Source organism: Triticum urartu, chromosome 5A, assembly GCF_056163025.1.
Source record: "Triticum urartu cultivar PI428250 chromosome 5A, HENAU_Tu73, whole genome shotgun sequence".
Classification (NCBI taxonomy): domain Eukaryota; kingdom Viridiplantae; phylum Streptophyta; class Magnoliopsida; order Poales; family Poaceae; genus Triticum; species Triticum urartu.
In genome coordinates this window covers 509,239,629-509,253,631 of record NC_141877.1, presented here as the reverse complement: position 1 = coordinate 509,253,631, position 14,003 = coordinate 509,239,629, and the positions used below count along the sequence as shown (strand labels likewise).

Sequence of the window (14,003 nt, the reverse complement as noted above, 5' to 3'; positions counted from 1 at the left end):
GCCTATGGGCAGAACATGAAAAACAAGTTAGATTTTAGCTTGATCCTCAAACTAACACAGCGCACGCAACTAGGCAGCATGTTCTGTTCAACTGGGCACTATGATATGTGCAACTAAAGTCACTCACCCTTGTTTTTGTTTTGGAGTCGGTGAAGGTACTAACCTGGGTGATGAGCCCCCTGAGTCCTGCCTGTAGGTCCATTGGGAGTAGCACAAAGGGCACTGCTAGTTGGGCCTGGCGGAGGAGGAGGTCTTTGAGGGTTGGCATCACCTATAGGCAGAACAGGACAAACAAGTCAGTTGTGTTTATCTTTTGATGCTCGAACTAACACATCGTGCGCAACTAGGTAGCCTGTTCGGTGCAACTGAGCACCATGATGTGTGCAACTGGAGTTACAGACCTAGTTTGATGGGGAGTTGGGGGCAGGTAATTACCTGGACGATGAGCCCCCTGAGTGCTGCCTGTAGGGCCATTGGGAGGAGCACGCGGGGGAGGAGGTGGCGGAGGATGCCGTGTATAGCCAGGAGGGGGAGGAGGTCCTTCAGGGTTGACATCACCTATATCCAGAACTGGAAAAATAAGTTAGGTGTGTTATCTTGATGCTTGAACTAACACAGCGTGTGCAACTAGGCAGTATGTTCTGTTCAAGTGGCTACCATGGTGTGTGCAACTGGGCATAATGATGTGTGCAACTGAAGTTACACACCTAGTTAGATCAGGAGTTGGGGCAGGTAATTATCTGGATGATGAGCCCCCTGATTGCTGCCTGGAGGTGGAGGAGGTCCTCGAGGGTTGCCATCATCTGATGGCCCCGTTGCAGCAGTCGGTTTTTTCTTTTTCTTGGACTTGTTCAGGTGGCCGATCTCGGTACGTGCTGCACGCATATGCTTGTATACAATAGCTTGTGCTGGATCAGAACCACTCGCAAACTTTGCTAGTTTCCGAAAATCGTATATCATGTTCCTCTCCCTTATCTGCTTCTTTGATTAAGGAGGCATTTTATCCGGTTGCTCATAACCAGTCCCTGGCGCACTAGGTATAGCAGTAGGTGTCCACCGTCTTAGCAGGTACCTTTCCGGTATGACATCAACTCCAACATGGGTGAACACCTTGAGGATGTGGCAACAGAGGATGCCGTCCTTGTCCATTTTACAGCACTCACACAAATAGAAACCCTCCTCCACCCTTGCCTGCACCAAGTAGTTTCGAGAACCATATTTGGCAACAAATTCCTGGTTCGGTCTGAGCTCAAATACATCAGCACCAACTTAGAATGCATTATAACGTCCAATCAGCTCAAACTCTTCTCTAAACTTGCGGTAAAGGTCCCTAGTATAGGTTTTGTAAGCTTGCTTCTCTATTGGGAAGTTGGACCACAACTCAATCTCAAGGTGTTCTGTCTTGTAATCATTGCAGCCTTCCTTGGCAAGGATGTGGTTCCGGATTTTTTCATATTGCTTGACGAAGTTCAGCATTGAGTTGTGTGGGTTCACATATCTTTTCAGGACGGATTTGAACCCCTCACTACGTTGTGTAGACTGGAGGAAGGGGAAGAAGTTGTGTTTGAAGTAGCACGGCACCCAAGTTGACCTGTATTCATACAACTTCTCAAAGTGCATGTGTGTCATAGCCTCATACTTCATCATTAACCCAGCCTAATTCTACTCAAACTCGTCTATAGTGAAGCTGAAGTCAACACACTTGTTGAAATCATCAGAGAGTCCTGGATTCCGGCACAGCAGCCAACCAACCTTTTCCTGAGCCTTTCTCATGATGTGCCATCGACAACAGCGATGCACGGTGGTTGGAAAGATGATCTGTATTGACTGCCTCATTGCACCATCCTGATCGGTGATGAAGTTGTCAGGAGGTTTGCCATCCATAGCCTCTAGAAATGCTCCAAAGACCCAATCAAAGCTCGATGCCAACTCCTGCCTCACAAACGCGCAACCCAGCATGAAAGATTGGCCATGTCGGTTTATTCCTATGAAGGGCGCGAACATCATATTGTACATGTTGGTCATGTAGGTGGTGTCAAACGATATGCAATCGTGGTACGCCTCCGCATAAGCTTTTCGAGCTAAGCCATCCACCCAAAATATGTTGACAACTCTGTCCTCTTCATCATATTTCACCTTATAGAAGAAGTCTGGATCGGTTTTTTGTATATCCTTGAAGTGCGCAATTGTCTCAATCAGATCACCCTTCTTTGTGTCATCTCTACGGAAACGTGTACAAAGATTTGTTATTGCCTTTGGTCCGAACGGCACCATCATCTCAGATCCATAGAACTCTGCCATTACATGCATCATTCGTCCTGCATAATACAAAAACAAACAGTATATTCTTTTTTTAGTTGCACAAATGCGCACATCCAGGTGCACAGTAATAGGACACGTGTTGGCACAGAAGACAATCGCAGGAAATGGACACATAGCTGCACCTTTTTAAAAACACTTTGCAGTTTTTGCATACAGGACATTGTGTAGTTTTACAGTAAAGACAATCTAGTTGCACAAGAAGCACCAAAAGTGATATACAAAAAGCATGGGAAGTTGGACACCAGTTGCACAATTAAGACATTTCAGTTGCACAGTAGTACCATAACAGTTGCACACTGGACTGCCTAGAGGGAAACTTAATTCTTCAAGGGATATAGAAAAACACCACACCTATAGTCAAGTTGCAGTTATACAAGATGCGCAGAAACTCCTTTTCATCAGGTGATATGCCTCGGTGGGATCTCAAGTATTTGGACAATGAAGGTTTGTTCACGAGCGGATGATTGTGGTCACGAACAAAGTGCGTCACCTCCCATCGCCCATCTATGAGCTTCACCAACATTTTCGCCTTGCATTCAATCTGCTTTATTGTCTCACGTTTGCGCTTCTTCTTCTTCTTCTTCTTCTTCTTCTTCTTACTAGTACCAGCCTCCTCTTCAGCAAATATTGGAGGTTCTTCTTCCATCTCCTCATCACTGTTAACAGATTTTGGATCTGGAATAGGGTCCAGGACAGGAGGAGCCTCAGCTCCTCCATCATCAGCTCTGGGCTTCTTAAACTTGTTGCAGCAAAACTGTTGTTTTATCAATTCATTGGTGCGGGGTGTCCGTCTAGAGGTGTTCATCTTGATAGAGAAACCCATCAGTAGTGCGTAGCTGTTGTAGTGATCCTTAGCAATTTGAAGGCTGTCAAACCTCATGCCAACATAGGGTTCCATAGGTTGAGAACCATCCTCATCCTCTCCTTCTTCTACTTGCACAGCTCCGTCAACAGCCCCAGCTCCTAGCTCAGTCCTGGTTGGACCAGGAACATTTGCCTCGGTTCCTGTGTCATCAAGAGTATGGCTCTCTGACTGCAAAGACACCACTACAGGGGCACCACGGGCTGATGACTGGCCTGCCACATTGTCTTGGCCCGTAGGGTTACCATCACAACTTGCCTGCGTGTAGTAAACAGATCGACCATTTTCTGTCCAATTTCCTTGTTGTATGCTGGGTTGCTGCTAATCCATATCATGAGGAAGCTCATTGAGGTCTGGAGGCAACTCATTGAGATCAAGCATTTTTTTCCTTGTTTTTGGATGCTGCCACACACTCCCTGCACATATAAAAAAGAAGAAATTGATGTCATCAGTTGGTAACCACAGAAAAAGAGTGTTTCAAACAACCTAAAAACTTAGTAAATAGGCAGTTGCACACCATTTTGTGATAATCTTAGTTCCAAAAGCAACATGACCGTAGCATAATCTTTATTATAACAGTTATGAAATTTTTTGTTTGCACAGATTTGTTATGTTAGTTGCACAGTTTGCAGTAAATAACTGGCAAAAGCATGACTTCTTTTTGCTACAGAGTTTTCTGACTTTTTCCCTTTTTGTTTTGTTGCAATGATCTGTAGGTTTTCGTTTCACAAGGAGCTCTTTTCATATTTTTCTGCACATAATTGGATGCTACATTTGAGAAGGAAAATCCAGGTAAAAGAAGAAAGAAGAATTGGAGGACAGATTATAGTTATATTTTTCATCGTCGTTTATGTTTCTAGTTCTGGTATATTTGAATATATTAATATGGTTTGCAATAGGTGTGGGACCAGAATATATGCGTGGGACAAGATTATATGTGTGAATATGTTAATATGGTTTGTGGCTTCATTAGCCATGGACAAAAGTTCTTGTGTTTTTCCTGTTGCACTATAGATTTCTGGTTTTCGCTAGAATAGACGTCTCAATTGCCAGGATGCATCTTTCCACTTGGCCAGCATACATATTCAGTTGGACATTTAATGTTTTTAGTTGGCTAGAATAGATGTCTCAGCTGGCCAGGTTGCATTTATTTCAGTTTTTGGGCAACATGCATGTTCAGTTGGACAGTTAATGCATTCAGTTGGCTAGAATAGATGTCTCAGTTGGCCAGGATACATTTTCTCAGTTTTTTAGCCAACATGCATGTTTAGTTGGCCAGAAAACATGTTTTTTATTTGCACATATACTACAGTTTTTCCAAAGTGTTCACTCACAAACATGTATTGCCAAATATACATGTTTACTTGGTCAGGATACATATTTAGTTGGCCAGGATACATGTTTTTTAGTTGGCCAGAAAGCACGTGGGGTACAATGCATGTTTTAGTTTTGGCTAGCATGCATGGCGAGTTGCCAGAATATAGGTTCAGTTGGCTGGGATGCATGTTCAGTTGCACATTTATGAATTTTTCGTTGCACATATCTATTGGGCAGTGATTTTTTTGTTCATTTTGCAAACAATAACTACAAGTTGGTAGAATGCATGTTTAGTTTTTGGCTACAATGCTTTGTTGAGTTGGCTTTAATCATGTTTTAATTGGCCAGAGAACTTGTTTTTAGTTGGCTTGTTTAACACATCCAGGTGGTAGAAACTTGTTTGGCATGCATCAAGTAGTTTCTGGCATGTTTAACACATCCAGCAGTAACATCAAGTAGGCTGGTGTGATGTGCCAGATTCACCTCTTTTTTGAAGCAGATTCTCCATGGATCCATGGAGAATGGGGTTTACATATGCCTATGCAGTAGAAGAAAGGGGGAAGTGAAGAGGTGCAGAGGGGGCTTACCTGCTTGATCTTACTGCCTGATATGGCTCTGACCATCCTGCCCTTTAGATTTTGAAGCAGCTCCTTCTACTTTGGGGCTCCCATAACGGCTGTGTAGGAGGAGGAAGAAGGGTTGGGGGCGATTTCTGTTGGATCTGCTTCTGACGTGGAGAAGAAGAAGAAGATAGCGTGGGAGGGGCTGAGGCGTGGGGGCGAGCGGGGGCGTGGGTGCGAGCTGGGGACAGCTGGCTACGTGGGGCGTTTTCTGTTTGGTGGCCGCTCGATCGGTTTGTTTGGTGGCCGGTCGATCGGTCGGTTTGATGGCCCTTTCTTTTCTGTTTCGTGTGGACATGGGTTTCCTTTTTCAGCCGACCGCTCGGTTGCACTAGTGGGCAGCCGGTCGCCCACTAGACATGTCCTATAAAGTTTGGTCAAAGTCAAGCTTTATAGAGTTTGACTAACTTTATATTAAAAAATATAAACAATTACAATATGAAATCAACATTATCAGATGCAGCATGAAACGTATGTTTATATTATATAGTTTTAGTATTGTAGATGTTTCATATTTTTTTATATAAATTTGGTTAAACCTTGTGCAGTTTGACTTTTATCAAATCTTATATGCGGAGTAAAAAGAAACGGAGGGAGTACCCGCTCATGAAATGAATGCATGCAACGTAGCAGCAGCAGTACTACAACTACAAGAAGGAAGGAGCCTCCAGAAAAGTTTCATTTACGGCGCGGTCCGGCGGCAAGCACCGGCCCCTGAAACTTGCGCCGTAGCAGACCAAGACCGGAACCGGAGCGACCCGTCGAGAAGCTGGCACTCCACGTCGGCGCCCGGTGACGTGACCACCGGCGCGGCGCGTCCCACACGTACGCGCGGCACCTGGCCCAACGGCAGCCCGCCACCCCAGCTCCACCCCGCGTCCACCTCCACGTCCACGCGCTTGGCGCCGCCGCCTGATCCTCTCACCTCTCACGTCTCCCGCGCTCCCTTCTTCCTCACGCGGATCGGTTACAACCACTAGTACTACTTCACCACGCGAACCGAAACACCACTCACCCGGGGACGGACGGACGGACAGCAACGCCTCACCGCGCGGTGGCCCCCCTCGCCCACGGGGGCCCGCGCGCCAGCGTGCCACAGGCCCCCCCGCAGCCGCAGCCCCACCCACCCACCGTCTCTGTCTGTCCGCCTCCCCCGGCCCCGCGCATCATTTCCTTCCCTGTCCCCGTCCCCTCGCTTCCAAGCTACTACCCCGAGCGCGCGAGAGCGAGAGCGAGCCAGCCAGCGCCACTTGACTCCAGCTCCTTCCTCCCCTCCCCATCCTTCCGTCCTCGGCTTGCAAATCACATCGCGTCACCGGAGCCAGCTACGAGCGCGTGAGACCAGCAGCGGGACAGCATGGAGGGGGGCGGCGAGGGGAAGGGCCGGGCGGCGCCGGCGACGGCGGCGGGGGGAGGGTTCGGAGGGTACGAGTCGGCCGGGGACCGCAAGTGGTGGCCCTGGCTCGTGCCCACCGTCATCGTCGCCTGCGTCGCCGTCTTCGTCGTCGAGATGTGGGTCAACGACTGCCCCAGGCACGGCAGCGCGCTCGGCGGCGGCTGCGTCGCGGGATTCCTCCGGCGATTCTCCTTCCAGCCGCTCCGCGAGAACCCGCTCCTCGGGCCCTCCTCCACCACGTACGTCTCCGCTTCCCCTCTCTCTCCCTTCTCCCTTCTGTGTGGTCCAATTGCGCTCGGGGACTGGGTTGGGCGGTGTTCTGCTTTCTGGGTGTGCTCGAGGTGAAATTGGGCGGACGGATTTGGGGGATTCGTCTTGAGATTGGGTTGTTTTATCCGCGTTCCTAGTTGATTCGTTGGCAGAACATGGATTTTGCTTTGCTGGTTCTTGGCAAGTTAAGCTCGCATCATGAAGCTGTCAATTCTGTTGCTCTGAACTCTGGAGCAAGTGTTACTGGTCAGAGGAAATCTCTCAACTCTCCTCCTTTTGCTGTGAGGAAATCAGAAATGTTCTCTGAAGTTTCGCTTCTGAATTCAGATGCCTTTTCCTCTTCTGGAAGTTCGGGAGACAGGGGATTCTTCTGTCATGTGGTGGCGACAGTTCAGATCTCCATCCCTCTCTCCAGTGGCTTGAAATGATCTGAACGTGCACAATTCGACATGATTCCATTGTTCAATGCACTCCACTGTTTAGTTTACCCTCCACTTCGTCCAAACAGTAGCTTCCACCAGTACGCAACGAAGACAGCTGAAGCTTTCTCTTCTTTGTTATTTGTGCCAAAAATAGCTTTCTGAGACAGTCAGCGACGATATTTTCTACTACCTTTTGCCGGTAATTAGGTGTCCACTTTGTGCTGCAGGCGTAGGATTCTGTGTTATTGTAGTCTAGTACATGGATTTATGGAAACTGTTTTGACTTTTGCTAAGTGATGTAGAACTAATGCTATAAAACAACCCAAGCTGTTTCTAGACCATGTAGTTTTCTCGTTGACAGTAGTGGCATGCCCGCTTATTTTAATTGCAACTTGCTATGTGGTATGTGTCTCATGAGATTGCAGCTCAGTTGCCAACCGTTGACCAGAAAAGTTCGTTGTTTGGTTTGATTTGTGTAGTTATATTTATCTCTCTAAGATACTACTGTAGGATACATACAAGATGATAAAGTTAACGGGTTAAGCTCTATCTTGCAGTTTGGGGAAAATGGGAGCTCTGGACTGGAACAAGGTTGTCCATCAGCACCAGGGGTGGCGTCTCATTAGCTGCATCTGGCTCCATGCTGGCCTGATCCATTTGGTTGTGAACATGCTAAGTCTGCTGTTTATTGGGATTCGTCTTGAGCAGCAATTTGGGTTTGGTAAGCTTCTCACAATGCTGAATCAGTGTTACTAGCATCATTTGGGAGATATTCTGTTAGTGTTTCTACACGTCAACAAAACTCGTCTGAGTGTCCGTCTGCTGCAACTTATAGCATTTTAGTTACACTGGAACTGGTTTCTATTTTGCAAGTTGAGCTAGTTTAATTGCTGAGGTGTTGACAGTATGCTTAAATCTTACTTTATTTATGTCACTCCCTGATCCATATCAATTGCCGCTAGTTTAGTACTCTCTCTGTAAAGAAATATAAGAGCATTTAGATCACTATTTTATTGATCTAAACACTCTTATATTTGTTTACGGAGGGAGTACAACATTGTACTAAACCAGCGTCAATTAATATGGATCAGAGGGACTACTAATATCAATGTAGATAGAATATTTTTGATTATCAGCATGTTTATATATTGCACATGACACTAGTTCTTCTGCTTGCAAGTTCGCATTGGCGCTATCTACCTACTGTCTGGTTTCGGTGGCAGCGTGATGTCTGCACTCTTCCTACGAAATAACTACATCTCTGTTGGTGCATCTGGAGCTTTATTTGGGCTGCTTGGATCTATGCTTTCTGAGCTACTTATGAACTGGACTATTTACTCCAACAAGGTCCGAGATAGATAGAAAACACATACATTTTCCTCTATATATCCAGTTGCCTAAAACATTGTTTTGCTTATCAAGTTCATATGCTATTTCAGGTTGCAGCCATAATAACCCTTCTGTTTATAATCGCGATCAACGTGGCAATCGGGATACTACCGCATGCTGATAACTTTGCTCACATTGGTGGATTCCTGACCGGGTTCCTTTTGGGGTTCGTTCTGCTGGCAAGGCCACAATTCGGTTGGTTGGAACGCAGCGAGCTGCCCCATACCAATCAGCCCCCCAAGTACAAACCATACCAATATGTCCTGTGGGTTGTGGCACTCGTCTTGCTGCTTGTCGGGTAAGTCTGACAAATCACATCTCATAAAAAAAATAGTCTGACAAATCGCACGACAGTTAGTTTTGAATATTCGATGCCGCTGTGATTATCGTTGTTTGTACATGTACACTGAAAATCATCGAGACCGACTTATATGATCCAGAGTCAAGCTAACGGCTGATATGAAATGAATCTTATACCGAGAACTCGTGATGCAGGTTCACGCTTTCGTTGGTGATGCTCTTCAAGGGCAAGAACGGGAATGACGGCTGCCACTGGTGCCACTACCTGAACTGTGTGCCGACGTCGAGGTGGAAGTGCGATACCTAGGCGGTTCCTTCTTTCGGTTTTCGACGAAAACCCGTAGTGTTGTGAGGACCATTTTCATGCTTGTATGTTTGTAGATAGGAACTTGTTCTTTAGTGAACTCTGTAAATTTGTTTGGCAGGCTCTGTAAGTTTGTAACTCGAGCACTCTCCAGTGATTTCATGCGTGTTTTTGTGTAAGAGGCCGTATCGTTTTGATCCCTGCTCTTGGGTTGGTGAAGCAGTCGATTCGTGTGGCGCTTGACGTGCTAAGTAACATATAATAAGCTACTCCGTTGAAATGGTAACATCCAGAGCGGTCCTAGCTGAGTGGTAGAGCGCGTGGCTTTTAACCACGTGGCCGTGGGTTCGATCCCCACGGACGGCGTATGTTTTTTCTTCCTTCTTGCTTTTTAACCACGTCTTGTTGAGCAAACCAGGGAGAAGATTCATAGATTAGCACGTCCATAGATTATATTATGGGAAACGTTGTTAATCAGCCGGCTGATTATAGCTTGCGCATCCGCCGGATGCTGCACCGTTCGATCGCTTCATCGTGATTTCACGCCACGCGAGAAGTGTTCACGCGTTCGATCGCTTCATCGTGATTTCACACCACGCGAGAAGTGTTCACACGGAGCGTGCAGGTGCGTGGGCTCCTATGGGTCCATTGTTTGATTTTTTCCATATACCGTGCGGTGTGACTCTGACTTAGAGCCTTTCATATTTGCCATCTTGCTGGGATGTCACGCTTCTCACGGGATGAAACTGACTTCCCACAATCTCTCTTTTCTGCAACAAGATCTCTGTTGCAAAAAAAAAGCATCAAGACCTCTGTTACGAAAATAATTAACTGCAGCAAGGCCTTTGTTGTACAAAAGACTGTAACATGACCTTCATTGCAAAAACAAAAATTGCAACATGAACTCCGTTGCAATTTTTTTAACAATGCCTCTGTTACAAAAAAATCTACAACCTTACTTATATTTTGCAAAATTTTCCGCAACATGAACCGTGTTGCAGAAAATTACTGCAACACGACATTTGTTGCAATGGTAGAGGATAATGCTCGGCCACTCAATTCGTCAGATCCACGTCTCGCATGCGCAACCGTCAAATACGAGCTTCCGTCGCATGCGCAGCCGTCAGATACGAGCTTGGGCAGCCGACACACAACCGGCCAGGACCTTCACCACTAGACGCAAAAGTCCTTCCGCAACAACACCCATGTTACAGAAGTCCTTCCGAAACAACACTCATGTTACCGTGCGACATCAGTTCATCCCTAATTTCCTATTCTCTCTTCCATAGTTTCAAAACTCCAGATGCAGGGCAGACTGGTCTCTCGGCGCTGAACGCAGCGATGACGCAGCACGCACATCGCTGAGCGCCTGCCACCAGAAAATGCCATCACATCCTCGCCGAGCCTCCAGCCACTGACGCCGATCTAATCAATCCAAGGTATATCATACTATAATTTTCCTGCAATTTTCAGTAAAACTTCGTGCTAGAGGAAGAAATAGTTTGATACTACAATTTTCAGTAGCCAAGAAGGAATTCTAAAAGTTGGAAGGATTTTCATGTTAAATATTTGTTTGATTTAATTGATCACTTCTTTGAAGAAAGGATTTAAAAAACTCATGGTGTTTAAAGATTTATTCAGATTTACGTACTGTATCGGTGATTGTTGCATCAGCTAAAAGGATGCTTTCCAACTTGAAATTATTGATGAACAAATTGTGTATCGAGAAGAAATTGATGGATGAGATTGACATCGACACAATCGTAAGTGGCTTTGCATCGAAGAATTTTACAAGAAAATTTGTAGGTAAATTGTATAAGTTATTTTATATAAATATTGGCTTTTGAATGCATTTAAGTAATTATTGATAACATTTTGTAGATGCATATATTATTTATTATTTCTTTTTTAGAATCGTTATTTATCATTGCTATGATGTTTATATTAAGGGGCCTCAAATTTTACTTTCGCCCCGGGCCTCCAAAATCTCAGGACCGACCCTGGGGACTGAGCTTTCACCATTAATGCTTCTCCCGAGTGTATTTAAGGTAAACATGACACATTTTTTGACTAGATTCATAACCCAATGCCAATGTGCGGCACCGCCACATAACGGCTGTAAGCAACTCAAATGTTGTGGTAGTCTTGGATTGGTGTTCTGGGATGTGGCTTCTTAAAATTTGTATCTCTTTTGGCCCAAAGAATAAGTTGATAGCATCACATTCTCTCCCATGGAGTCTAACCCCTGAATAAATGGTTTATATGCCGGGTAAATATGTGTGATGGAGGGTGGCATACGTGAGGTGAATATGTCCCGTTTCCACACAGGCAAAGTGGTTGGGATGAGTTCACCACATGCAAAATCGGCTATAGATTTAATGAATTGAAGGATGCCAAAACCCTCAACAATGCAATGACACATGTGAAGCCCAATAACACATCCTCCACATTTGAGTTGCGTCACCTACAAACCACACCACAATTATACAGTTAAACAACAAATGGTAACATGCACAACTTAAATTCAGATGAACAATGCAAACAGTTAAAATGACCACACATGTTTGTGATTCCTCCTTTTGTTGTTAAAATGACGACACGTGTAAGTGATTCATCTTTCTGTTATATTTTAACTATTTGTAACCACAACTATATTCTAGTCTGTACTTGATCCTGGTCAGATGAACATTGAAAATAACTAATTTGGACTATGTGTTCTTACACTAACTAGTATGACTTTTTTTGTGTGCGGGGCTACACCAACTAATAGTATTATGGGGATAAATATTCCATCCATCTATTTGATAAACAACTTCAATACTCCTTTACAGAAAAGTAGGAACTAATTTAATTAGTGCAATCTATCATTTTAATTTAGGTGCAATCATTGTACAAAATCAAGATAGTAAAGAAATTAGAAGTTAGTTATTAATTTGGAATACCTTAAGTTTTAAATTCATTTTATTGTCAAATATAAAACTGAGAAACTATATGATAATATACGCTAAGAAAATGAGAAATAATAACAATGTTTTTCCTGTCAGCCCTCTTGTTCTCCATGCAAAGTTGAAATTTCCTCAGTGAAAGGCCACTTGCAATTTCATTATGTATACTGCGACACACTTTTTTTCTTGCCAAAATCTATGTATTAGTAATAATTAAGGTGCTGAAGCATCATACTAATAAATATGCAATGAGTTGATAAATGGGGGCCCCATAAGATATTTAGCAAATGCACAAAAAATGACACATGGAGATTGTATAGTTAAGAAAATAAGAAACATTACTTACCTCTTTGCAAAAAAAACATTAGTTACTCAGCAGGCGATGGGTGCTAAGAGCATCTCCAGCCGTTGGCCCCCCAGGGGGCGCCTAAAATCGCCGCATGGGGGTGAGCCGGCGCAAAAAACGGGCCTGGGGCGAGTTGGTCCCTAGCCGTTGGCCCCAGGGCCGCCCCCAGGCGCGTTTAAAAAATAAAAAAGTATAGCAAATTTCGGCACAGTTCGGCGAAGTTCGGCTAAACACGACAAATTTCGGCCAACTTGGGCATATATTTGGACAAAGTTCGCCGATTTTCATTACATAGCAAATATATAATGAACTAATCTAAAAGAAACTGGCTGAACACCGGGTAGTCGCCGTCGTCGCTGCCATCCTCGTCGTCGGCCTTCTCCTCCTTGACGCGGGCGCCCCTGCTGGACCCGGCGTCGCCATGGCGGACTGGTGGCGGCGGCACGTCATTGTCGTCGCTGTCGTCGATGACGACGACTTCTCCTTCGCCGTGGCCCCGGCGGCGCTCCGCGAAGCGCAGCAGGGCGGCGCACTGGCGCTCCATCGCCATCTTGAGGGAGTCCTGGCGTGCCTATTTGTAACACCCATGATGCGGCTATATCTCCCACGTGTCGGGGCACGACTTAGAGGCATAGCCGTATGTTGGTTTGTCGCAAGAGGGGTAATCTTCACACAATCCCATGTACTGAATAACAAAGGGATAAAGATTGGCTTACAATCGCCACTTCACACAAATACAAGTTAACATACATCATCGGGAATACAATCAAGGCCCGACTACGGAACCAAAATAAAAGAAGACAACCCCTAATGCTAGATCCCCGATCGCCCCAACTGGGCTCCACTAGTGATCGAAAGGAAACGAAACAACACAACGAACACGATCTTCATCGAGCTCCCACTTGAGCTCAGTTGCGTCATCTGTACGGGCATCATCGGCACCTGCAACTATTTAGAAGTATCTGTGAGCCACGGGGACTCAGCAATCTCACACCCGCGAGATCAAGACTATTTAAGCTTATGGGTAGGAAAAAGGTAATGAAGTGGAGCTGCAGCAAGCACTAGCATATATGGTGGCTAACTTACGCAAATGAGAGCGAGAAGAGAAGCAAAGCACGGTCGAGAAACTATAATGATCAAGAAGTGATCCTAAAACTACTTACGTTAACATAACTCCAAAACCGTGTTCACTTCCCGGACTCCGCCGGAAAGAGACCATCACGGCTACACACGCGGTTGCTGCATTTTAATTAAGTTAAGTGTCAGGTTCTCTATAACCGGATATTAACAAATTCCCATCTGCCCATAACCGCGGGCACGACTTTCGAAAGTTCAAAACCCTGCAGGGGTGTCCCAACTTAGCCCATCACAAGCTCTCACGGTCAACGAAGGATATTCCTTCTCCGAGGAAGACCCGATCAGGCTCGGAATCCCGGTTACAAGACATTTCGACAATGGTAAAACAAGATCAGCAAAGCCGCCCGATGTGCCGACAAATCCCGATAGGAGC

General features: G+C 45.4%; 2 protein-coding genes and 1 non-coding gene across 3 annotated transcripts; 2 read left to right on the top strand and 1 right to left on the bottom strand.

Moving 5' to 3' along the window:
* Positions 1–1,622: 1,622 nt before the first annotated feature.
* Positions 1,623–3,587, bottom strand: LOC147972336 (protein FAR1-RELATED SEQUENCE 5-like). The gene is made up of 2 exons (XM_087523037.1): positions 2,674–3,587; positions 1,623–2,318 (listed from the first exon to the last, which is right to left on the bottom strand). The coding sequence occupies exons 1-2, from the start codon at positions 3,218–3,220 to the stop codon at positions 1,663–1,665; spliced, it is 1,203 nt and encodes a 400-aa protein (XP_087379163.1). The 5' UTR covers positions 3,221–3,587; the 3' UTR covers positions 1,623–1,662.
* A 2,688-nt stretch (positions 3,588–6,275) lies between these two features.
* Positions 6,276–9,401, top strand: LOC125510221 (RHOMBOID-like protein 2). The gene is made up of 5 exons (XM_048675322.2): positions 6,276–6,756; positions 7,767–7,930; positions 8,390–8,556; positions 8,649–8,896; positions 9,094–9,401. Exons 1-5 carry the CDS (start codon positions 6,479–6,481, stop codon positions 9,203–9,205), a joined length of 969 nt encoding a protein of 322 aa, XP_048531279.1. The 5' UTR covers positions 6,276–6,478; the 3' UTR covers positions 9,206–9,401.
* Positions 9,402–9,496: 95 nt separating this feature from the next.
* On the top strand, positions 9,497–9,568 carry TRNAK-UUU (transfer RNA lysine (anticodon UUU)). The gene has a single exon. It is a non-coding gene; the product is annotated as a tRNA-Lys (tRNA).
* The last annotated feature ends 4,435 nt before the right edge of the window (positions 9,569–14,003 follow it).

What these genes read in the sequence shown, in the direction of transcription:
- LOC147972336 (XM_087523037.1), bottom strand. Translation starts at nt 3,220, where the DNA reads ATGGAACCCTATGTTGGCATGAGGTTTGACAGCCTTCAAATTGCTAAG. An exon ending in TAACTGCAACTTGACTATAG is followed by an intron (nt 2,319 to 2,673) that starts GTGTGGTGTTTT and finishes TGTATTATGCAG; the next exon opens with GACGAATGATGCATGTAATG.
- LOC125510221 (XM_048675322.2), top strand. Translation starts at nt 6,479, where the DNA reads ATGGAGGGGGGCGGCGAGGGGAAGGGCCGGGCGGCGCCGGCGACGGCG. An exon ending in GGACTATTTACTCCAACAAG is followed by an intron (nt 8,557 to 8,648) that starts GTCCGAGATAGA and finishes ATGCTATTTCAG; the next exon opens with GTTGCAGCCATAATAACCCT. An exon ending in CTCGTCTTGCTGCTTGTCGG is followed by an intron (nt 8,897 to 9,093) that starts GTAAGTCTGACA and finishes CTCGTGATGCAG; the next exon opens with GTTCACGCTTTCGTTGGTGA.